This window comes from Empidonax traillii, unplaced genomic scaffold (genome assembly GCF_003031625.1).
Source record: "Empidonax traillii isolate 1590-97213 ecotype Southwest subspecies unplaced genomic scaffold, ASM303162v1 scaffold672:size601241, whole genome shotgun sequence".
In the NCBI taxonomy this organism is placed as follows: Eukaryota; Metazoa; Chordata; class Aves; order Passeriformes; family Tyrannidae; genus Empidonax; species Empidonax traillii.
In genome coordinates, this window is record NW_020955865.1 from 569,327 (window position 1) to 594,775 (window position 25,449).

Here is a 25,449-nt window from a genome sequence, read left to right on the forward strand (position 1 = left end):
ATCCAAACTATGGATCCTATCATTCTCGGGTTTCATAGTGTGCTGGTTTTTGCATAGGTGATGTGCAGTGTCTGAGTCATAATTAATGTAAGAAGAAATTTCTATATGGAATCACAGAGAACTTGAACTAAAAGGAATGCTCAGCAACTGCAGTGCTATCCAGTTGTGGTGGCGCAAATATGGTCATTTCACAGGGTCCTAGAAAGGTGTGTAGTGGTACAGTATTAACAATAACCATTTCTGACTGTCATTTCAGTGTTTCCAAGAGTCGAGAATATTTAACATGTGGACCACATCCTGTGGCAAACTTAATTAGTCAAAGGTGGTAGCATGCCTTTTTTGCCTCAACAGAAACTTGCAACAATAGCTTATTCTATGCATGAAAGTTAATTTTCCTTTAGTTCACTACACACTGGATGTTAACATTTCTTCAAAACTTTCTGTGCAGCTTAATGTGGCCAGGAAACTTATGACTGGGGAAACAGAAGCTTCTGTAATTGCTTCTTAGGCATGAATGATAAGTCCTGCTTAATTTCCTGCTGGGTGTTGCTGCCTAGAAGTTTGGAAAGTTGTTGTTCATCGAACCTATGGAGTCTTTATTTCTGGACTCAGAAGCTGCTATGTAAGAACTGAGCAATATTCAAAATATTCACTTTAGGGCATGATATATAACACCTTCTGTATAATGTATATAATTATGCTGTAGTGGTATTAGCATATAGTGTGTTCCACCACTGAAGAGAACCTGACACAGGAGATATCACTGCCGCTCACAGTTTGTGCTTTTGACAATCAGGGTTGCATTGGAGAGAAGACCTGGGAATCTTCTGGATGGCCCATGGGGTTGTACAGCTTCTTTCGGAGGCTGGTGGACTTTGGAAGGTGTTGCACTGATGCTGTGGTGCCAACTGGGACAATTTTTTTAGTATCCTAGTTGTAGCTAGGATGAGTACACCTGGGTGCAGGGCAGTAGAAAAGACGTGTAACCATCACTGTCACCTTGTTTTAAGGCTGTTTTAGGAGAGATAAAGCAACTGTTTTCTTTCTCCTTCTGTCCTCTTGAAGGAAGAAGCAGAAGTAGCAAACACAAGGAAGAAATCAAGGGCACGTGTGAAGGAGAAGGCACTCAATAAAACTTGAATAGAAGAGGGGAGAGCAGAATGTATGTGTGAAAGAAATGAAAGCAGAAGAGTGTAACTGTTTTTTTTTTTTATACTCTTCATTAGGACCGCTAGTAAATTAAGAAGTAAACGAAGAGTAGCCTTCTATGTTTTTGTAAGTAGCCACTCCCTTGCTTGTCCTGCTTAACCTTCCTATGAAAAGCTTGTTAGACAGTGTGCATTGCCAAGAACTTTTAAGTCCCAAGTTACTACAAAACCTATTTTCCATATTGTGAAGTTCTTGAAGACCAGCAAAATCAGAAACAGGCTGCTCACACACACAGTTACAGTGAGAAAATTTGTCCACAGAGTTAGGCCCTTACTTACTTACTGAGCCCTACTGCTACAGTGGTTACCTTGGCTCATTGGCAGTATTTTGCTGTAGCAGTATAGGGTATATAAGGACAGCAGTACAGTGCTTTAGCAACCAGCATCTCTGGCCTGGTGTAGAGCACCATGTTGAAATGTTCCCTTGTTGATCATTCAAATCACTGTAACATAAATATTTTACTGGGAAGTCTTACTGTAGAATTACTGTTCAGGAGTAGGAAACTATATATTTGTGTGTTGGACACTGTTTAGACAAATACTTTGTCTGAGAATAAATATTTCACTTTATTTCTGAGGATCTGTCTTTTCTGTTTGGCTGTTTATGTCTTTATGTATTGCTCTTCCTCACGTAATCATGCTGAGTATTTTTAGGAAGCCTGATTAGTTAGTGTGACACTGTGAGCCTTTGCATGTGCTTGTACCCACATTGCAAGTTTGAGGGGGCTTTTGTCCCTTGGTCAGAGCCCTCAGGCTTGATTCTTTTGCACCTCTTGGTGATTTATGTCAGCAGCATGACCTCTGTCTCAGCTGGGAAGCAAACAGCACATTTGAGCTGAGATGATGACAGCTGCTCACCACAGCCACTCTGCCATGGCTGCACCACTAGTTGGACATTTTAGCTGCAAGGACAAGTGAGGTGTTGTGTCTGGGGGTGGCAGCTGTGAGGAACCATTCTTGGTGATGCAGCACTCACAGTGGGTGGGCTTCCCTGGGCAGCGTGAGCTCGAGGATGCTTGGGACAAAAATTAGTCCAACCTTGAATTGAAAGGACTGAGTTTACTGAGCCCTTCATGGAAGTTGTGATGTAAAACAAATCAACCTGTAAAACCAAGTGAAAGGCTCGCTCGCATAAATATGGCTTGAAGCCATCAGGAAAAAAGAATGTTTTCTTCACAGGCTTGGGTTTGAAGTGCTTTGGTGGGCTCTACTGCATCAGTGTGTCAGAACATAATCCTAAACCTGGGTCAAATACAGTGTGAACTTGCATACTTTGAGTTTACTTCCAAATGGAAAATCTGTCCTAAAATTCCCTTCAAGTTCTGCCAGACATAGGAGTCTGAATCAGTAACCACACAAGATGCCAGAAAGCACTGTATCTTACACCCTTTGAGTAAACAAAGTGCAGCGCATCTGTCATGCTTACACTTAACAAAGAACAAAATAAATAAGCAAAATTCTGTAACACAAAAGAAAAAAAACTACTGTTTACATCTCTGGAAGGAGGAAAATTCATTATATGGGTTTTGAGGGTAGATTTGATTTCCAAAGTCTTAAACATCCCTTGTTTCTTTCATTTTAGCTCTTCTGTTTTCATGATATCTAGGTCTGGAGCATTGCACCACTTCCATCCATACATACTGTATTTACTGCTGAATTTTATCATACTGCATTTCTTTAGGGATTTTGTTTAAAGCAATCAATGGACTGGATTTCGGAGATGTCATCATCTGGTCTGAAAACATAAAAATTTTCAACAGCATCGATGAAAGGTGTAGTAAATGAGAAAAATGTAATCCCATTTTATGTGTCTAGACATAGAGCAAGTAGAACACTGTATATCTTTCAAAGTGATTAAGAGAATAAACTTGATTTTCTACTATCATCAGATATGACCAAATGCTAATTTTAAAACTGAAACAATTTTAACACTGTTTTCACACTGAAGTAGTGTGAAACACCAAAAAGCAGGTACTCCAACCAGTGGCTGACAAGAATTTTATTGAGCTTTCTCAGGTGTAGAACAGTGTATAGAAGTAGTTCCTGAAGAGAATTAATAGTGATATAGTTCAGAGTACATTAATTAATAATTAATACTTGTATATTTAAGTATATAGTAATAAATTTCAAAAGACAGCTAGCCCCCAATAAAAACAGCGATAAGAACTGAATAGCATTTTATGCTCTTTTGTTCATATATCGCCTTACCTACGGTCATGATGATCAAAAAATTTCATATAGAAAGTTCTTTTTAAGGTTGGCACATAAATTCTTTTTGGCACAGAAATTTAGAACACTGAAATGCAAAACGATGATTTTAACACATTCTTTAGAGCCAGCAGAGTTTGACCTGGCCATGGGATTGTGTCCCTGTGGTTTGTTGGTGATGCCACAGTTGGCTGCATAGCAGGTTCCAGGAAATTCATGCTTTATCTAGACCCCACAAGTTTGTCTGCGAATTTCACAAGAGAACTCTTGTTCTTACCTTCACTGTAGACACGTTGATGGACTCGAATTACAACCAGAATAGGCTCCATTGTAGAGTCTAGGAAATTACCATCATTCTTAGAAATACAGATCTCACAGTCCAGGTGCCAAATTGGATTTTAATCCCAAAAATCTTACGTACACCTGGAGTGGTAATTAAACACAGCTGCAGTGTGAAACTTGTGGAATTACAGAGACATACTGGTGAAAGTCTTATGAGCACCATCGCTGGAAGATTTCAAAAAACACACCGATATGGCACTAGAGGACAAGGTTCAGGGGTGAATGTGGTGGTGGTACTAGGTTGATGATTGGACTTGGTGATCTTAGAGGTCTTTTCTAAGCTTAATGATTCTGTGAATCTGTGATTCTATGATATCCCAGACAAATATGACAAGAATAAAAAATAATTGGAGCTGATGTTGTTGTGCTGGCAACAGTTCCAACTTTGTAACACTTATTGGTCTCCCAGTTTTCATTAGTTCAGAGATAAATATTTACATAGTTATCCTTTGTCTTATTCTTGGCTATCTGATGTTTCGTGTTTGACTAAGAATAAAGTACAAGACTGGCAGAAACACTAACAATCAGTGATGTCTGAAGGGGGCAAGAGGTGTCTTTTAAACTGGTATCAGATTGTGCTCAGTTTCTGTTTCTATAAACACACATAATGACCATTTCTTCAGGAGTTTCATTCATTACAGCAGGAGCTTTTTGTGATTGTAAGTTTTAGTACTGCTCATCAACCTTTGCATTTTCAGGAGTCAGGCTGATTGAATTACCCAATTAGACAGCCTCACTAGGTGGGGGAAGAGGACATTTCAGCATGATGTTTTCAATAATAAAATTCCGCAAAGTTGTCCAAAGTTTAGAAAGCTGTAAGTACCAGTGAGGAAGGAAACTGCTCTGTTGTGGTCAGTGGTATAGAGGGTCAACTCTTTTGACTTCAAGTATGGATGCTTTCAAAAACGTGCAGAGAGGTATGAACCAGGCAATATTACAGAGGATGCAATATTTTGACATCTAACTGAAAAAAAAAAAAAAGTAATCTTATCAAACAGTAATAATTTTAGTATTGTTATCCATAGATTTGTCACACAGTAAATAACTGTTTTCTGCAGAACAGAGATATTGGGCAACAACAATTTGTTGAACTTGCACTTCTTGGGAAGATATTCAGTAGTTATGAAATATGCAGGAGGAGAGGATACATGAAAGTGAAAGGGAAAGTCAGCAGATACACATGGATACTTTCCACCAGTCTCTGGCTAAGCATCTGCATCCATAATGGACTTGCTCTTCTGCAGTCCTTAAGCTGCTGCAGCTTGTTGCCTCAACAAGGTTTAGGGTAAGGAATCAACATATAGAAATATTTTTTTTTTGTCACAGCACTGAATCAAATAAAACCTTCACTCTCCAGGCCTACTTCTGAGTTTCATTAAGAATTTTGGGCAGCTTGTAAATGAAAATTTTTGGGAGTTATCTGAGATCAGGTTTGTCTTGCTGGCATATAGGGGTGAGCCAGGGTTCTGCCTAATGTGGCAGTTCTGCAGCCATGAAGGACTGGCCCCCTTTTTTGCTACTGTAGTCAAATTGTATCGTAATTTTATGAAGACTTCTAACAAATAAATTTAAGCTCATGAAACTACATTGCTTTAGGAGTGAAGTACCACCTGTTCATTACCATCCTGTTCTTTCAACAGCCTTTCCACAAGTTAGATTACACAACACTTATGATACATGAATTTTTAAATTATTTTTATGACTTTCCATGTACTCACTGAAACATTGTCAAAATTCTCTCATATGTGATAAAAAAGAAAATCCTGAGCAATACATGTCCACATAAAACAAAGCTGGAATGCTGATACAGTTCCATGAACATCTGGAAGAAGTCAAAGATGGGTTTCCACATCTATCCTATGTCATTCTGGATAACAATAAGAAAATGATATCACATTTCCCTTCATAGTTCACAGTTGTTCCGGTCACTTTTTTTTAGTTTCTTTTTTTTCTATTTTTCTTTTTTTTAGCTATAATAAAGAGTGAAAGGTTCTAACAGCAGCTGCAGGAATTGACAATAAATATTGTATTATATTGGCAGGTAATGTATTTAGTTAAAAAGTAAAAATTGACTTTTGTGTTTTGCTATGTAATTTTCTCAGAGAAGAGCAAAAGATTTTATTTTTTGGTAGAGGCAGTCTTGATTTCAGAGACTTCACCAAAGTTGGTTAAAATGTTAGCTTTGTTATTTTGGGAATAGTGAGTATCAACAACATAAAAGTGAGTTATGTTATTTCTTTTTGGAAGAGTTAAATTTTGTTGTATAATAATACAGTTATTGTAAACACCACAAAGTATTTACACTTTCCTAGGATATTAATTTATGTAAAGACTATTTAATTTAAAATAAATAAATATCTTGTTAGCAGGCATTGACATGTTCTGAAAGTCATAAAAGTGATCCTGCATATGTCATTACTGGTGCTACAGTTCAGCCACTACACACACTGCTATGATGTACCACTAATGCTGGGTTATCAAGAGAGAACTGCCTACAGTTGGTAGCTCCCTGTTTCCTACATACATTAGATTTTTCCTTTTTTTTTTTTTTCTTCTCTGAATCCCTCATGTATATAAAAGCAGTTCTCTTTCACATGAGCAGGTATAAAGTTAGTGTGTTCCAGGGAGGTAGAATGCAAGGCTTAGCTGGGTGTCTGCTCATGTTGTGCAAGGAGTATTTAGCAAAAGCAGTCACAAAACCTTACTTTCTGTTCTCAGTTGGGAAAAGTTATAATATCTAGTTCTAAGAATAAGGTTAGATATGAGGCTTACATGACATTATGCTAGGTCTCCCAAGATTTGCCAGTAGAGTCTTGATATTCAAGATATGAGAAAAACCTACCAGATTATGGAAAATGAGAAAAATATTTCTCACTTGCTCTGCTTCCCTTCCCTCTCTGCCTTCTACGTGTCACACAGTGACTACATTCATCTCTAAAACTTTCACTGTTGTGTTCTCTTCTTTGAGTTAGGAGCACTGCCAAAGTGATCTAATGTTAACAGAGGCGTGTTTTTTGGTTTATGTTACTATCGGTGGTACAAATAACTACTTTCACCTTGGAGCTGTGGTAGGTTTTTAAATTTTTTTTGAAATTTTTTTTTAATGCTTTTTACTCTGAGGTAGTATCCTCTATATTTGGGTCTGTGCTTATAAAGCTTGGCTTCTGTAATTTTCTAGTGATATTAATAAAACCCATCCCCCTAGCATATGGGGTGCAGAAGACACTGCTAAGCAAGCTGTTATAAATCTCAAAAAGGTTTATGAGCTGAAAAATTTGAGTTTGGAGAGGGGAATGTAGACTTTGCGATTTCCAAATGCTGATGCTAAATCTATTCAGATGTAAATCAAACCCATCAGCAGCACTCTGCTCTTTAGATAGTTTGTCTTAACATGTGTTTGCTCATTATTCCTTCCTGGGTTGGATGTTGTGTATGAAAGCTGTTGAAGTGAAATAAATAATGTATTCCTATCAAGAAGATCAGTATATTTTGGAACTCAGAAATGGCAAAAATTTAGGTAATATTTCAGCATAAATAATAATGTGAGTGGGATTTTTTTTTGTTTTGAAATTCTTAGTTCAGGATGTGGATAGTTAGGTCATAATCTCTCTGGATAGTGTTTGGCTAGGCTCTAAATGATGATCTCTGTTACTGGAAATCGTCTATTTCTTTGTGTAGAGTCAAATAGTAGGGGTTTTTAAATAAACAGCACTCACATATGTTTTCATACATTCACATACATTTCCCCTGGCCATTTTTTTGGTGTGAGTATCTCACCTGGTGCTTCTGTTTTAAATTTAATTACTTTTGTTTCTCACTGCAAGTACCTTATGTTGAAAGTATTTGTGTGGCTCCATCTACCCTATGTTATTCGGGAAGACCTCTGTAACTGGTCTGTCTCTGCTGTTTCTCTGTCTGGGGAATTGAATATCACTTTTCTGTTTAAACATTGGCATTCAGTCAAGATATACCCATTCGTAATTCTTATCCTTGGAGTTAGCCACAAGCCAACTTGCTTGCTATCAGGCCTTTGTTGATATCTACAGTGCCTGTATGGAAGCCCTAAATCACTGCATCCCCTGTAGAAAGATAAAGGTGAGGTTGAAATCTCTAATCAAATAATTTCTTGACATCATTATTAGAAGGTTTCTTTCAACAGAGTGACAGCTAAGACTGTGTTCAAAAGCAAAAGTTTAATATCCTCTTATACAAATGACACAATCAGAATCAGGTATCATCCCTGGTCTTAAGTCAATACTCAAACTCTTAATAAGTTAGACTGGATTTTGTCACCAAATGTCATCATGGCTGTGAAAGTACATTTAAGTGATGGAAGAATGTGTTCAGTTTAAGAATAATATGTGTTTACCATGGAAAGTTAAGACTTCTTGGGTCAAAAGAGATTGAACAGTTGCTGAGAGACAAAGATTTTCAAGTTTCCTTGCATAGACAGCTTTTTCATATTGTGGTCCTGAGCATGTCTTGCCTTCCAGCCTGTGGGAGGAAACTTCTCAATGTGAGTGTTCATTTTTTACTAAAACAAAATTAAAGAGCCAGTGATCTACATTCTAACCTCTTTTCTTACACTGATACTTCTATTGGTACCTTCAGGAGCAGATTTCATAGATTTATCTCAGGGATCTTCTTAGAAACCTTTTCTTCAATTTATCGTGTCCTGGTTCTCTCTCTTGCTCACTGTTTTTTTCTAGAAGAAAGTATTCTATTTCACCAATGCAAAAGCTTATAGGAAGTAAGACTCCAAAAGACTTACACTGATACATATAAAAGTCAAGCAGTAAGATAACAATTATTTAAACATTTAATGTCATGAATAAACATTATAGAACTCTACCTGAAATACATATCTATCTGCAGATGTTCTCAGCTGTGGATCTATTATGCTTCTGATACAGAAGCTGCTTGTTCTTAAACAGAAGCTTCTTTGACCAGGGTGAGTTTCCAGTCCATCAGTCAGGCAATTCATTGGCCTTTCTCAACTCATTTGGCTTTTATCAAATACAAACCTTGACAGAGGAGCGTTTTCCACATTCATGTTCATTTGCTGCAGTGAATTCACAGTGTAGTGACAAGCATAAGAGGATGTGCAGAGTACAGCAGGGTCCATTTGCTCAGCACTCTGAATCCATGGAAACCAGGTGATAGTTTCCTTTTCTATCCATAAATAAATTCCTTTTGTGTAACATTGTACTGTTGTTGCTACTTGTCATCTAATGTAATTTTCTTAACTGGCTAATTGCTTTATCCATATGCCGATTATAAGTCAATCTCCATGGAAGTGGCAGTCATTAGCTCCATCTGTGTTCACTTAGCCCAGCATATCTTGTATGTTGTGCTTGGATTTCTTCTGAAGCGCATTTCGTCTTGCAGCACTACATGTATCCTGGGACCCTCCCTCAGCCTTTGGCTGCAGATATCTTACTTGCTGCATTAATGAAATACCTTATTTTTTTCCTTTTGCTTGCATTTCTCATTCCTGCTTCCTGCTTCCTGAGATCAGCAGGAGGTCTCCCAAAATTCACACTTCTTGCAGAAGTGCAAATGCCATTGCTAACCTATCTGTCACATGAACATTTGACCTGAGTATTTTTGTGGCCCCTGTATGTTGACAGTGAAAGAGTCTTTTGAAAATGGAATAAAAATAAAAAGCTGTTTAGGTTGTAATTTGACTCTCAAAATCCTGATATCACTGCTTGGCAAATACACATTTCTTGCGTGCACACCAGCAGCTCACTCCAGAAGTTCTCAGGACATTTCTAACAGCCAGAAGCTCTCATATGTTTTAGACATACATAGAGGTTACAGCTGTCCCATTTTGAGGCACTTTGAAACAGCGGTGAAAAAATTTCTCTTTCTCAGTGACTTCCGGTACTCACAGTGAAAATAGGATGGAGAGAGGGAGATATAATATACAGTAAATCAAGAAGTCATTATTTTCAATTCTTTTACTTTGTGTAAGATTTGCACTCAAGCCAGAGGAGCTCCTCCAGGATACGACCATCATCCACAGCCATTTTGTCAGGCCTTCTTCAAAGAGGAAGGAACAAGAGAGAGTATTTAAGAAATGTGTAGGTTTATTGGGCCTGGTACAAGAGGAGAGGAACTGTGTCTCTGTCACTTTTGAGCTACCTAAAGGGAAACTTCCACCCATCCAAGGAAAGATCCAAGCTGCAGAAGCGCATTTCTGAACATCATGATTCAGTATTGTGCCCCAGCTCAATACAGCCTAGAACCTCCTTTTCTCTTAACCTTTCCTGATATACTGTATCTTAACATCTCTTTCAGCTTTTGTATCCTGTATGGATTGGAGATTTTTCAAGGTCATCGCTGTCTGTGTACTTCTGTGTTTTTTTACAGCCTCCTCAGGTGGATCTCACCTTTGCCCGGCCCTTAGTGCTGATGCCAGCAAATCCATCAGAAAAGATATCTTCCTTGGATTTAGAAAGTAAATTGAGGGAATTGAGTTCTTGGCATAGGAATGCACAAAATACAAGATGTCTTGAGGAGAACCATGTAGATCTCTCATGAGCTTGTTCATAAATCAGAGTGCAGAATTTGTTTCGTGGCTTCCCTTTGAAGTGTGAGATAGAAACATATTAAAGTGACTCTTTATTTTCCTTTTAATTTTTGTTGTCTCCTGTGAAATCCAGTATTTTTATTGCTTTTAATGCATACTTTTCAGCATACGGTGTAATAGAAAGTTACATTTGCCTCTCAAATCTAAGGGCTAATTCTGCGCACAGCCCCCACATCACTCCACGAAAACTGTAGAAGAGCAGCTGTGTAAGAGATAAAGCCCTGAATTATTTAACAGGTTTTTCATAAAACCTAATCTCCAGTGTCAGTCCATCTCTGTTTCACTGCCAAAACTGAGCTAGTAGGAGGTAGGGGTGTGTAGCATCTTTCAGGGTCCATAGTTCATGTATGAAAAACCTGTCAGCCAAAAGTCACTTTTTTTGTGTCAGGTTTTTTATTAGCTCAGTATGGAGTGCTGGTATAATTTTTTATCTGTGTGTATTTATTTTTTCACTGTGGTATAGAAGAGAAGGTGTTGGTTATTTCTGGTAGGGGTTTGACTCCCGCAGCTGAATCTCTTGAACCAGCTTGTTGCATTTGTTCTCCTTAGGCAGTTGAGACCCTTTGACTTTTTGTGCTGATGGGTCAGGTGTTGCATCCGTACAAATCCTGCTGGGGGCTATGCTCTCAGGACTGGTGCAGTGATGCAGGGAAGCTGTATTCAGTAGGGTCATATTAGTAGTTAAGATGTGATTTGTCCCACCGGTTTTGGCATGACTCACATTGAGTAGATAATTAGAACCTCATGCCAAGCTTCTGCTATTCGCCTTCTGAAGTGAAGCAGTAATTTGTTTTATAAGTATTAACTGTAATTGCTTACTAGGTTTGGCAGATGTATTACTAATTCAACAATGAATTTGTTATGAGGCACTAATAGGAAAAAATCTAGGCAGAGTCTAAAATCTCTCTCATGAATTAATTCTTAATTCTGTACATGATTTTGAATTGAACAGTACTTGCTTAAAGGTAGAAATTGCTTTAAAATCTCAAGTAATGTGAAACTAATGCCAGATGAGAAAATATGTCAGATTAATAACCTGTACAGTTGCTTCTTCTCTTTTTTTTTTTTTTTTTTTTTTTTTTTTTTTTTTTTTTTTTTTTTTTTTTGGGGGGGAGGGTGGTACATAAGCAGTTTTTAAGTTTTTGGGTTTGGTTTTTTTCCCCCCCTTAAACTAGAGTGGCCAGTTTTTACATCCCGAGAGAGAAGTAGAATTCTTTGAGCAGTTTGAATACAGCTCCTCTTCCACAGCTGCAGTGAATACTGGCTGGTGTGGCTGACTTAGTGCCGGGACTTTGACCTAGTCATCTTTGTTCTTGGAAAGATGTGGAGAACTGGGATATATAAAATAAATGTCTCTTCTGTCTACCTGTACATTCAACCTTAATGGCATGAGGGATTTCCTTTGACTTTCATGGACTACTCTTGGGGTTCCCATGTTTTTCCTCCGAAAAGCTGGCCTTGCTTTCCTCAGAAATTTTGGCTTTATTGAGTTTTTGGTATGATTAGTGCTTGAAGCAAGAGTCATGAAGAGTCCAAATTTTCCCTCCCACTATAGAGGTAGAATATTAGGGTGGGCTGAGGAGGAGAGGGAGTGCAGTTCACTCTTCTGTGGGTTGAAGATGTGGCCACTGACATGTCATTATTTTTCTATAAAGGGCAAATAACATTAGCAGTAAAGACTTGCTTCTTTTATTAGCAGTGTGATTCACTCAAATTCTAGAAGATGTGAGAGGAATTTGAGTAAAGTTTTAATAGTGAACAGTTTTCCCCCTTGTAAAAAGTCCAATCCATCCCATTAGGTTGGGCAGCGGCATTTGCTGCTTTTTTTGGGTGCCTTTTCTGGTGTACACAGTTGGTAGTAAAATTAGCATTTAACAAAATGCAGCAGCAGTCAGGGAATGTTTCCTGGAGACATCCAATATCTGTCAAGTCGTATTTGCCTTTGCTCCCAACTTTTCTAGACTGACCAGTAGCTTGAAAGGTTTGCTGTATTGAATATTTGCTAAGCCATCCACTGGCCCCTTTTGCTATTTTGCTAGGGATGAATGACATAATTATAATATTGACACTTAAAAACCAAAAATCTATGCAGATTTTGTTGGTCCTTGTGAGATTACAGATTTCTGAATCCTCTGAAGGCATTACATGTTCCACATCTACTTAACTACATGTAGTTCCTGTAGTTTCAATTTTCTAAGTGTTTACCCTGGTGATACAATTTTCTGTTCTGTCAATGAGGATACTCAAATTAACTTCATCTCTGGGAGTAGTTTTCATGCTTGATTTACACTGCAACAGTGGACAATGCATAGGCTATTTATAAAAGCTGATGCCTAGATATATCCCAGGCTGACTGTTGCCAGCCAAGACTTTGCTGAAGCACTGTAAATCTCATCCGTTCTCGACTGCAGGAACAAAGTACATTTTTTCAGATTAGCATATTTGCAATAACCCTTTAAACAAGACTCATGGAGACGTGTTATTAAATTTGCATGAGCAACCCCAGGAAAATTATTAGTGAATGGCCATATGAGCTAAACCTCTGAGTTTTAGCCTTTTGTATTGTACTAAGATGATGATTTTACTCTGCAATGAGGACAGGTTGTGTACCTGCCAGGAGGAGCTTGCCCTTCTGTTATGACTACCCAGTTCAGTCCATGGACAGCTGCATGGACAGCAGGGAACAACCTCCATGAGTGACTTATCCTTGTGCTGGAGTTCTGAGTAGGGAGAAATAGGAAATGCTTTCAGCCTGAAACTGCTTGCTACCAAACCACTGATATGCCACTGGGTACATACCTGGCTATGGATAGATGTGGCTGAAGTTACAGTTTGATTTTCTCTGGGATGGTGTGAGGGGTGAGATCACAATTGTGTTTCAATATCATCTGATTTGCAGCCTTATTTTGGGGACTAGATGTCATAAGGCAAACTTCTGGGAGCAAAACAGTTGCAGCATCCTTTTGAAGTGAGCCCCTCTTGCATCTCCATGTGCTTTGTTAATAGTACGTGGAGCTCTCTGCCCTTTTCTCTGGAGCTCACTGCCAGTTAGGCATCATTTTGTCCTTCTGTCGTATGCAGATATGATGATGATGTCAAACGTGTAAAAACTCGAGGAAATCCACCCTAGAAAATATAATCTTTAAAGCTGGATGAAATATTACTGAGACCCCAGGTGAAGTCTTACTACTTTACATTCACTGACTGTAAAAACCAAAATGTACCAGAGTGTTGGTATATAATTCTTTTATAGTTATTTCCACCACTGAATTTCCTTTCCAAAATACTAGTTAGAAAGGGTGATGTGCAGATTTTACACTGTGAATTATTATTTTCTGTCACACAAATTGTCTTCAAAGAAATCACTTTGGAGAAAAGGTGATTTAAAGAAGTTTAGTTTATTTTAGATCAAAAATAACCTTAGTTTTAATGCAGAATTTTGCACTTATATCTCTTTCCAATAGAAATCAATGTTTTTATGTATGACTTTTTCTTTGTTAGAAATCTATACCTTTTATACTTTCCAGCCCATTTTCCTATGAAATGTAATTTTTTTCTCTCCTCTGTGTCTTTGTTTTTATTTCAACATGTAACAGTTACTGTGTCTCTCACTGCTGTGAATAGCTCACGTTTGCAACCACAGAAAATATACTTTGCCAGCTGGCAAAGACAATAAATTTTAACAGCCATTATGCTTTGTGGGAAATGTTACCAGGATGCCCAGATTTGTATATTCAATGTATTGGTTTTCTAAAATTGATGCAGAGATACGTTTGGGATGAGACAGTCAGAAATTGGGCCAATATTCTTCAGATGCATTATCTTGAACTCTAACATTTTTGTTGTGTATTATTTTGAGCACAACAAGAATATTTCCAGTAAGTTTTTTAATACACCCATGAAGATGCTTTATAAACTGTTTATTCTCTAATATTGCACCTGTGCTTCCTCACTTGATATGCTGATCCCACTGTGGGACCTTCCAGTTCTTCAGCTCTGCTTGGCTTGGACTGGGAAAACTTGCCAACTGGCACTAGCTCTGAAGCATTGCTGTTGTTGGCCATGTATCCTTGAAAAGAAGCAAACACTAAAGTGTTTGTTCTTTTTGTATTAGGCCTGATGTAATATCACTTCTAAAGGCAACGAAGCAGCACGTGAATAAATAAAATACCTGATTTAAGAATGCATTTGAGAGTCACACGTCTAAATTGCTCATTATTTCTGTAGCATAAAAATCTCTACTGAGTAGGAAATTATTACCTCTCATCATTAACTTCAGTGTTTACTCAAAAGGTATGACTCTGTTAATACCCTAATGAAGCACTTAAATAAAACACATTGCAGTGAGGACAAAATAACCACACTTGAAATAAGTGTGAGAATACTCTTGTCATCTAATAACTTGTGAGAATGGCAAAAGTTTCAGCATTTTTACTTTTTTTTTTTTTTTTTTGGCTTAGATTTATCCAAGCAAAGTAAATGGGGAGAAATTACTCCTACTACTCCTAATAAAGCCAGTAACTGTAGAAAGAGCAAACTATTTGTAAACTATTTGAAGCACACAAGATAAAAGGCACGGAATGCTTTTAAAAATGGAAATTACTAGGCAACCCAGTGATTCCTTTAATTTGTTGATAGTGCTCATGCTATTTGTGGCATACTAATGAAAACTAATTAAGTGTTGGGAAATGATTTGCTAGTACACTGGATGCAAACCTGCAGTCTGTTAGAGGCAAAACTAAAACCAATCACATAGCATTGGAACCCTATGGAATCTGTCTGGGCTTGACCATTGCTATTCCAGAGATCATGAGCACTTAAAAAAAGCATTGATCAGTAATAATTACCTGTGGCTCTTGTTTCCTGCACGTGGTAGTGAAATCCAGCAGATGTTCCAGGTTTGCAGAGGACTGACTTGCAGGAGGCAAAGTGCATGATTCTCATCTCTCCTGGCTTGAAGGGGATGCCAAAATTTGCATGCTTGTGAGTTGGAAAGGAGAGGTGTGGGTGTGCGTGTGTGGTGTCTCTGCTGTTGGTGTGTCTTACCCGTTTTAATTGACCAAACTCCTCTCTGCCACCCTCTTTTCTATATGGGCTCCTCACCCAGTGGAAGCAGTGTTTTAAAAACACCCATGTCTGGAAGTAAAGAACTGGCTGAGTCTGCAACTGGCACCCCACTGCCTTCTGTTTTCTGCATTTTTTTTGCCTGTTTTTTTTTCCTTGAGCAGCTTTATATCTAGAGAGTCAGCTAACTCTGAGAGGAATGGGAGCTGGAAGGCAGAAGAGCTTTCTCCATTCTGATCTCACAGACTAGAGCTTTGTGAAAAATTGAGTGAAATTACAGAATTGTAAGCTCTGCAAAGACAAAGAAAATTAAATCAAGAGAAACCCTTTGTTCAGTGAATACATGTTTTATACTTGTCAGCTGAACTGGCTAATTTACTATGGAGGAAAAATAACATCTGCAAGTATCCTTGCCCAATCCTGATCATTTGAGTCTGCATGCCTGCTTTGCAGTACTGCCCAGAGGAGCACATCCTTGTGGATCCAAATTTCTCCTCTGAAGAGATCTCTGGGAGTTTTCATGCCCCAAATGTCTTACTGCCTGGTGCAGTCACTACCGCCTTCTCTTGATGGCATGCAGACAGAAGAGTTTTCAAGTCCTGATTTCTGCTTCTCTGGAAGGTGGTGTGCTAAGGTTGTACACATCTCAAACCAGTTTTCTGAAGTTTATTTTGGATATCATTCTTCACACAGCAATTCAGGGCTTTGTATCTTCTGTCATTTTAGTTGCTGAAACAACTTGTTTGGGTGAGGTTTTTTTCCTGAAAAATGTTATATGGGCAGGACCTTATTCATGCAACAAATTGCTGTCTTCATCATACTATATAAGTGTTTCCTTAATCTGCGAATGACATTGTTCTCTATTAACTTTAGAAAAAGCTCTGTTAAAAAAGCAGAAAGCAATTTGAGAGGCATGATTTACATACTGTGGAGTATGTTAGTGGTGTCACAGATACCACCACTGGAATGATGTTTTTGTCATCATAATATCCTTCCTCTTTCTGTGCAAGTTTTCATAGTTTCCTATCCTTTTTTATGTCATCCATAGTTTTTTGTATATGGATGTGCTACAGTAGACACACTTCCTATTTATCTCCCCCTTTCCATGCGTCTGTGCTGCAAAGTTTGGAAAGAAACATTTGCCCACTTCCCCTTCTTCAGATGATACAAAAAGAGAAAATGAGACAATGAAAAGCAAATTCCTTGCACTGGTGTGCCGTGCACATTCAACACTGCAGGAAAACTAGGTCGACATTATTATTCATAACAGTATATTATATTACAATAAAACTAAGCAGAGGGTAGCTCTAGAAGTTGGAAGGATGCCCGTCAGTTACACTCTGAAGTTAAAACCTTGTCTCTAAGATCCCCTTTAGCAGACAAAGCAGAGTTGCTTGGGGTAGGAGTGGATGTCTCTGCCAGCAAAAAGGGAAAAGATCTTTTTTTCTTCAGATTTATGAAAAATAAATCTAGAAAATTTATTTACTTCAAGTTTTCCTTTGAAAGCCAAAGTAAAGGCTATCATTCATCTTTGAAAAAAGGCCTATTTAGTTATTATTTGGCCTTCTTTCAGAAGGTCTGGAGCAGAACTTTGATGCTCTTAAGCTCAATCACTCTCTGACTTAAGCTTGACATCCTCCATCACAACAGGAGAAGTTGCCTTCCTTCAAGGCTGTTCCCCAGAGCCCTAATGCTGTTTTCTGCTGTAAAAAAGAATAAGAGATTGATCATATCTGGGGACCAACTGATTGTGTCCCCCTTTATTCCCACAATGGGATTCTGTGCTGGTAACCTACGAAGTTCTGCTTTGCATGTCGTGTCCTTTTTCTCATACATTTTTGTAGTGGTCTACCATAAGAGGGAAAGGGGAGCAGTTCTATTTCAAAAAGAAAAGTAAGAGATGGCAGAATGAATTCAGATCTGCAGCAACCTTGGAAATAAAACCCACTAACCAACCATTACAGCAAACTAAAAGATAAATAAAACAACAAAAAAGCACTTTCCATTAACTAGCTATATCAAGTTTCATCTGAAATACATTCCCCAAGGATATTCTAGTGCTTTGGGTTTTGCTGCCTCATTGAGAAAATAAATTTGAAATTAAATGATATTAAAATAAGAGTGGTTTTAAGCATGCATGTTTTGCAAGGGAAGATTGCCTTAAGTGTTTCTGATATACTATATCAAAGCAGAAAAAGAAGTCATGATTCTTACAAAACCTATGGAACCTGTCATCCTTGTGAAAAATCTGATTCAAAAAATATGTGAAGTGATTCAGACAATTTAATTTAAATTTGGTTTATTACTTATGTATAATTTTAAACAAATCTGTCATGGAAGAACAAATGTAGTGTGTACTTTCCCAAGTTTTCTTTTTCCAAGTTATTTTTTTTTTCCACACATTTCCTTGCTGTTTAATTAGCAGGTCATCTTCACGTATAAAAACAGTTTTTGGCTTTTTACTTTTCCTTACTGCTATTTTTTTTTCCATTTCTGCAAACTGTCAAAGCCTATTAACTCAATGCAAATCTTTCCAGTTATTTCTATAGACTGTGTGTCAGACTCAGAGACCTTGGTTTTACAATCATGAAAAGTGAGCTGGGATATGCTCTGTCTCCGGCAAGATGCTGGATCAATTATGTCCCAGGTGCACTTTGGAGTGTTTCAAACCAACCCAAAACCTCCAGAATATGGATAAGGCCTGTGAAGCAGTTGCTTTTAGGGTCCCAGCTTATCAGTGTGAGCTTTGCTGACCCTTCTGGATGCCCAGAGTTCCCAGGGAAGTCACAGGCAGGAAGAGGTGACTGTCACATACAGCTGTTAATCACTTTATCATATCCATTGTCTTCTTAATACTCATTTTAAAGCAATATGCATCTTTGTGCACACAAATATAGTGTCAGTACTGTTGCACTTTGTTCTATATTTTTTGTCTGCTCATTTTATTAGTAAAAGTTCCCTCTCATTAAAATCTCCTTAGAGGAGAAGTCGTGTTTTTGATGATGATTTTTTTTTTCCAGTTAACATGGAATGAGTCAAGTTTTCTTTTTTAATAGGAAAGCAATTTCTGTATCTCATGATAATAATTTATTATTTTACTCGCAGGAGAAAATACACAGTAAATCTTTCCCATGACATTATTGTGGAGGGATCAAATTTGTACTCTTTATTCAGTCAAAAATCTGTTGAAAGCTGGTATGAGTGGAAGGCAAGCAAAGACTTGCTAAATCTGATATTTCTTCTTGATATGACCTCTTTCTTGGTATGTATTCAGCAATCACTTTCTTCATCTAAACAGAATCCTGGACTGACCCTAAGCTTCAGCTTTACTTGTGGTTTTAGTCTCTTCAGTGTGCACAGCAAACCATAACAGTCCAGATTTTCTCTTCTTTCTTCCCCTTGAGAAGTTGTTTTAGAAATTAAATGCTCTGCTCTTGTGCCTTACAGAGCTGACTCCCTGGGGCTTTACAGGGAGTGTGACAGTGCTTAGCGTCCAGTCCAACTCTGTATTCTCAGGGCACTAGAAAGGCTCAGTACAGTGGGTGGGATACAGCCCAGAAAACAGTCTTAAGGATGAGCACTCTGACCTGTCTCTTCATCCATCAAGGTGACTGTAACTGGAAAGCTCTTCTGGGAACACTCCAGGATGGGCACTGAGAGTGGTGGAGTGAGCTGCTCCTGCCTTAGTAAGCAGCACAGTGTGATAAGAGTGAGGCATTTGTTGCAGAGTCCCTGGCTGCCGTGTTTTGCTGGTTTGAGTGGGGTTTACTGTGGAATAGCTCTGCTCTGGTCACACAGACCAAATGTCCATTAGCAACTGAAACACAGCGGTTGTGTCCGTGGGCTGCAACTTAGTTTCATGTGGGAGGAATCCAGTTTGTGCACTCTAAGATCACTGGGTTGTGCAAACCAGAGCACAATAAGAGGTTTGCCTGAGAAATACTCTCCAATTCTGAATCAAAACATCAGCATGGATGCAGTAGAATAGTAACATGCCCGATAAGAAAGTCATATCATTATCCCAGATGATAGACTCTGATGATAAAATTACAAAGTGATGAGTGCAGGATGCAGCCTAGGTAGCTTGAAACACAAGGACTTTTAAGAGAGATTTATTTCTCAGAATAGACAGATAAATGATAAATGCCATGGCAGCACTGACTGCTGCCACTTCACATAAGAGAAATTAGTATTTCTGTGCATCACGTTTTATGTAACTAACTATTGGATTGGCAACGTATAGGTAAGTAAATGTTAACAATGCCTCTATGGTACGGTGCAGCAAGTAAGAAAAAGTGCTTTCCTATGACACATGTATTTCTGTAGTCAAAACTACTATTTGGCTTCATAAAACCTCTGGGTTTGTATTAGTTAAAAAGGAAAATAAGGTAGGATTTCTGAAAAAACATAATTTTTTGGTTTGTTTGGAAGAAGTTACAAGTTTTCTACTGGGAAAAAACAGTTGGAAAGACTGTTAATGTATCAAGCTGCTAAAACCAAGATGATTCAAATATGGCAGTTTTTATCAATTGCAGTTGTGTACATTTCAGCTAGTTAATAATACTTATTAGTTACTTGTTAGTAAGTATTAAGGTGATGAAGAAGAATATACAGCAGAGCAATGTTTTCCAATCCATTGAAAATAGCCCACAAACCCCCAAATGGTTTATATAGTATGTGTGTCTCTACTGAAAAAGAAACTGTAGCAGGACAAGCGATTTGTTGAGAGCTTTAAGGTGTGCATTCAAGATATTCGAGTCCCCAGTAGCCTAGGTGGGCTGGACTCTGAGAACTTCTGCCATGTTCTCTGTTTTTTTGAGAAACAGAGGCAAGAAGTGACACCTGCAATGGAAACGTTTAATGGAGTGTTTCTTTCAGTTTCTGGAGTATTCTATATTGCTGCTTTGTATCTCTTGAATAAATATGTGAAAGGGTTTTTTTCCCCCTTTTTTATATTTCGTGGTATACTGGTGTCATAGGCTTCAGATAAAAATTTTGAAATTAATAGTAATATTTTGACTACTGCAAATTAACCTGTTCCTTCAAAATGTTAGAGATCAGTTACTATTACAGTAATTATTCCAAGAATAGTTTCTAATATATCATAACATGTTATATAACATGTTTTTATAGGTCACTCCTGCCTGTAATTCTGATGAGCTTAGTGTGACTGTGGTATGCCTGGTGCCTTGATGGTTCCTTTAATAGAGTTTGGGTGACTCTCTGTGTTACCCCATTGACAGGCTCCAGAAAAAGTCTTTTTGAGTCAATGGAATTTACAGGTATTTTGTCCTATTCCAGTCTTTGGAGATCATAGAATCAGAGAATCATAGAATAGATTGGGTTGGAAAAGACCTCCAAGATCATCAAGTCCAACCCCTGATCCAACTCCAATTACTATATCACGGCACTAAGGGTCACATCCAATCTCTTTTTAAAAACCTCCAGGGATGGTGAATCCACCACCTCTCTGGGTAGGCTGTTCCAATGCCTTCTTCATATTATTCCAATTGTATACTTGAATTCTGACAGGCTCACTTGATACTTACTGGCAAATGTCAAACAATGCCTTTTGGTTCAGAAAAGCCATATTTTCACCTTTGGTCCTTGTATCAGATCACAGTGAGAGAAGAGTGCAAGAATTATTATTCTTACAGTTAGAAAGCCCGAAGAGCAGAGCCAGACACAGCCATGTAGTTCTTAAAGTAGCCACTAACTCTGAAGAAAGTGAGAAGGCAGCAGGCTGTGGGTAACCACTGCACACAGTCACAGGGACCACAGGATCAGCAGGGACATTCATGCATACCTGAACGGGGATGGCATAGGAGGCACGTATTTCTGCTATGCATTTACAGTGCATGCCAGGCTTCTCCCTGAGCAGCTGCAGATCTCTGCTGTACTGGCAGATAGGGATAGGATATGGCTCAAAGTGAATAACTGGGCAACCTTCATGAAGGGATGAAAATCACCCAGTGTTTTACCAATGTTGGTCACTTTCAAGATTCAGCTAAACAGGGTGCTAACCATGCTTTTGTCAAGAAAGGCTGGACCAGATTACCCTGGAGGTCCCTTCTGACCTGGTATTCCACTATTCTGTGATTCTATGGATATGTTATTCAGTGTTTCCCCTATGCCCCCCTGCACGCTTCAGCAGCTAGGCAACTTCATAGTTTGTAAAGGTGAGCAACCTAGCAGTGGACTGTGAGTCTTCTCACTCATAGTAAGTTCACAGTAAGCAGAGAGTTGTAATCAAACCAAACCAAATACGGAAACTGCCATGTGAATGAAAGCCTATCTGTCAAAGAAGACAACTGTGCATTTCAGAAAGATGTTTTTAATTTTATCTTATTAAATTTCATATTCTTATACTTTCATTCTCATGCTAGGATTTCATTGAGTGCATATGGGTGCATGATGTGCATTTTACCATTGTTCCTATTAAATGTGAGCAGTAATTCTGGAATTGCATTATGGTTCATCTTTTTCAAGAATTTTAAAGCTAGTGCTGTTAATGTGAAACAGAATCTTTGGAATAAGTGAGAATGATCTGGGGCAAACATTTGGAACAAAAGCTTAATTACATGGGTACCAGATTAAGGAATCTTATAAACACTTAGAGTATTTTTGATGTGGTGGTAAAAAGCAGGAAGCATAGGGAAGCCAAATTAAATTAGCAACTCAAGTGTAGCAGTTGATTGATTCTGAAAGTGAACAGGTGAATATTTTCCACAGTCCCAGCAGAGAGAAAGACTGAATTGAATAGCCAAATTCCTACTGATTTCTTTGGGAGCAGGATCAGGTCTTTATGTCTTGAATAAGTCCATTTTTTATTTTAATGAGAGTTACGTGACTTAAATCTTGTTTAATGTTTTGGAAGAAATGTGTAAGGTTTAAATAAAATAAAATAATAGGTTTTCTAGACTTTTAATAACGTTATTCTTTTCAGTGCTGCTGTTACCCCAGGGTATTTACTTTTGGCTGTTAGTGTAGTGTAGAAGTTGATACTACTGTGAATGGAATTGGCAAGACTTAAAACTGAATGTTTAGATCATAAACATTTTAAAATAAGACTCTATAGAAAAAGATGTGGTTGGTTTTTTTTGTTTTGTTTTGTTTTTAATATGATACGTTAGTTGTATTCTTGGCAAGCTTTGCTTCAGAGGAGTCACATGCATTCTAGTAGGCAGTTGCAGCCAAAGGATTATTTTAAACCAATGGAGACCAATTCCCTTTTCTCTTCTGCCTTTTCCGTTTCTCTTTCTTTCTCTCTCCCTCTCTCTCTTCAGTAGGACTCTCTATATATCATATAATTGAAGTGTAGCCAGTCATGGGGTAAAAAATTCATACACTAATATACACAACAGTGGAAAGCATAGGAACCCTGGCTAAAGATGCCAGTACCGGCCTGTGCTTTAAGAAGTTGATATTTCTTTTCTTCAACACTCATCAAATCTTCAGACTTCAGTTAGAAACTGTGAAGGAAGCTTTGAACAACATAGGCTTAGTAGGAAATTAACTTTTTATGGTTTATTAATTTTGATTTTTATTTGCCTAGACTGTGATTTACAAACCGGACAGATGCTATATAGTGTTGTAAACAGAAACTGTATCATTATATTAGAAATTTACCACATTCTCCTTGGACTAAGCTGCAAAGTTTAGTCAATGGAGTAGTAAGATTTCAGTTGGTATGTCAAAAAAACCCCACACCACCCAAAAAAGAAACCCCACAAAAAAAGACACAAAAAACCGAAGCAAAAACCAAAACAAAATAAAAAAACCCACTCAACCCCAAAATTTCTTAGAAGCTGAGTTTTTAGATGCTTATCTGGATTAGCAGGAAGTGTCCCAAGTTCAAAGCATTTACTAGGTCTTAGGCAAATATTTAACATTTTACAGATTAGAGATAAATACTATACTACAGATATGGCAGGTCATTGACTCCTTTAACAGAATGGAAAGTTAATGATGTTGAGGGATACATATGCAAAGGTTTTTCTGATTGATAGTATTATGTCACCACTCTTCTCCATGCCAATTTTTCAAGTAGGACTTGGGTTGTCTCTAGAAATAATCTAATGCATGAATGAGTCTGTGTACGAGAACATGCTGCACAATATGCATTTAATCCTGAAATTCTCCTGATTTAAGTCAGACAAAGTTGCTTTCCTTCATGTATTTCCACTCTTTCTCAGTACTTCTTGATGACGTTGCTACTTGTCTCTGAGTTTCTGTGGTGCTACTTGATGTCACTCACAGGGACCTTTTTAAATTTTACTAGTTTCCCTTTGTGTGATGGAATGCATCAGGAACTGGAATTATTGTCTCTTCTCTGATTTTGAGATTTCAGTGAATGATTCAGATGAATCATTCAAAAAGAATTGCAGTTGCTTACACGGCATGCAGCTCTGTTGTGTTTCCCACAGGAGTATAAAAAGGCAGAAAGCAAACTCTGACCCATCTTCATATCCTCCTACATATTTGCCTTCAGACCTGCATGACTTGAGATATTTTTGCGCTTAGTTGCTTGTATTTACAATGACCAAATAAAGGTAGAAAAAAAAAAGGAGACTGGCAACCAGCAAGAAAACCTGCCAAGCGCTGAAAACTCCTAATACTTGGAGTGTGGGGGAAATTATTTTGGAGAAAATCTAGTATTAAGTGAATCAGAAATCTTGAGGACAATTCGTTTAATGAGTCTGTGGTATTGAGTAGTTTGCAGGGTTGAGCCCTTGATTGTTTTGAGAAAGAGTCCATTGCAGCTGTTTTTATGAGTATGAAGGGTTAAACAATAAAGCAGAAATTCATCTTCATGCTTTTGCTTAAAACTAAAAGGCCTGGGTTTCACAAGGAGCTGTAAAGCTTTCAGCAGGAATCATGCAAACACTACAGTAAAATGAAAAGCTGAAATGTGAAGAGTGCGTGATGTGAGATGCCAACTCAGCACTTTCAGGAGTCGAGAACAGATCACATTGCTCCAGCAGAGTGGACCACCCTTGGAATTGCAGTGAACTACAGCAGTGACTATCTGCTTTGCAATGTAAAGGAGTTATATATGCTGATAGCCCTCCCCACAGTTATGTCACCCGGTGGTAGCCTCTCTCAACAGTTCTTCACTCGGGGGAAAACAGATGTTATTTACAAGTACTTCTGTAGGGGTGAAAAAATCTCCTTATGATCCCAGCTGCACAAGGAAAGGAGAAGAGTAAGAGTCTTCACACAAAAAAGGGTTCTTCACTGAGAGTGTTTGTTTTTTTTTCTCTTTGTATAGGTTCAACATGGGAGAAAACATTACGGCAGATTGGTTTTGAAAGGTAAGCCATAAATTTATTTCCTTACCAGTGCAAAAAGTAAAGGAAGAAAAACTGCATGGGTGAATTTGCAGAATTATTTATTTTAGTTGATTGAATGTATCAATGACCTCAAATTTAGAAAGGAAGTCATGCAGTGTCATGCACATATGTGTTCAACTTCTCTGTTTATGTCCTCTTCTCTTTCCCCAGTCGATCTGAAGTAATTTATTCATTGTATGAACTTGGCTTGTGGTGGTTTTTTGTTGCAAACTATACAGCATGCTATTATTAAGAAAAGGGACACACCATTTGGGCACACGTCTTAATGAAAATACTGCTCTCATTCATATTATTTTTTCTACAAAACTTTTGACAAAAGTAAATGAAGTTGAAAGAGGTCCGAAGATGGCAGAGAGCTATTCATCATCACAGGAAAATTCGATATGCAAAATTCCTCAAGTGCAAAAATTTCTTGCAGAAAAGCTTAACCACTAGGTCATCGTACCACAAACACGTCTGTCTTATGAATTAAACTAGGCCAAGCCCAGTAAAGAGTGATCTGATGTTGGGATTCAGATACTCAATGGCACATTTATTTTTCCACATGTGGTAAGCAAAAGAATCTGCCCTCTACTTGAACAAAGTTTTTGATATTACTGAAAATTACACATTCTCAGGGGTAAGTTTGATATCTTTGAAGAGTTATTTTTCACAGATGGTGTTTTTTTTCTCAAGTTAC

General features: G+C 38.0%; 1 protein-coding gene across 1 annotated transcript in view; it reads left to right on the forward strand.

Moving 5' to 3' along the window:
* LOC114065519 (piezo-type mechanosensitive ion channel component 2-like) overlaps positions 1 to 24,731 on the forward strand; it is a gene marked incomplete at its 3' end in the record, with an annotated part of 140,878 nt that extends 116,147 nt beyond the window's left edge. The window contains exon 4 of the mRNA XM_027899497.1: positions 24,689 to 24,731. Within this exon, the coding sequence (XP_027755298.1) occupies positions 24,689 to 24,731 (43 nt within the window). The remainder of the gene's footprint in view (positions 1 to 24,688) is intronic.
* Positions 24,732 to 25,449: the final 718 nt, after the last annotated feature.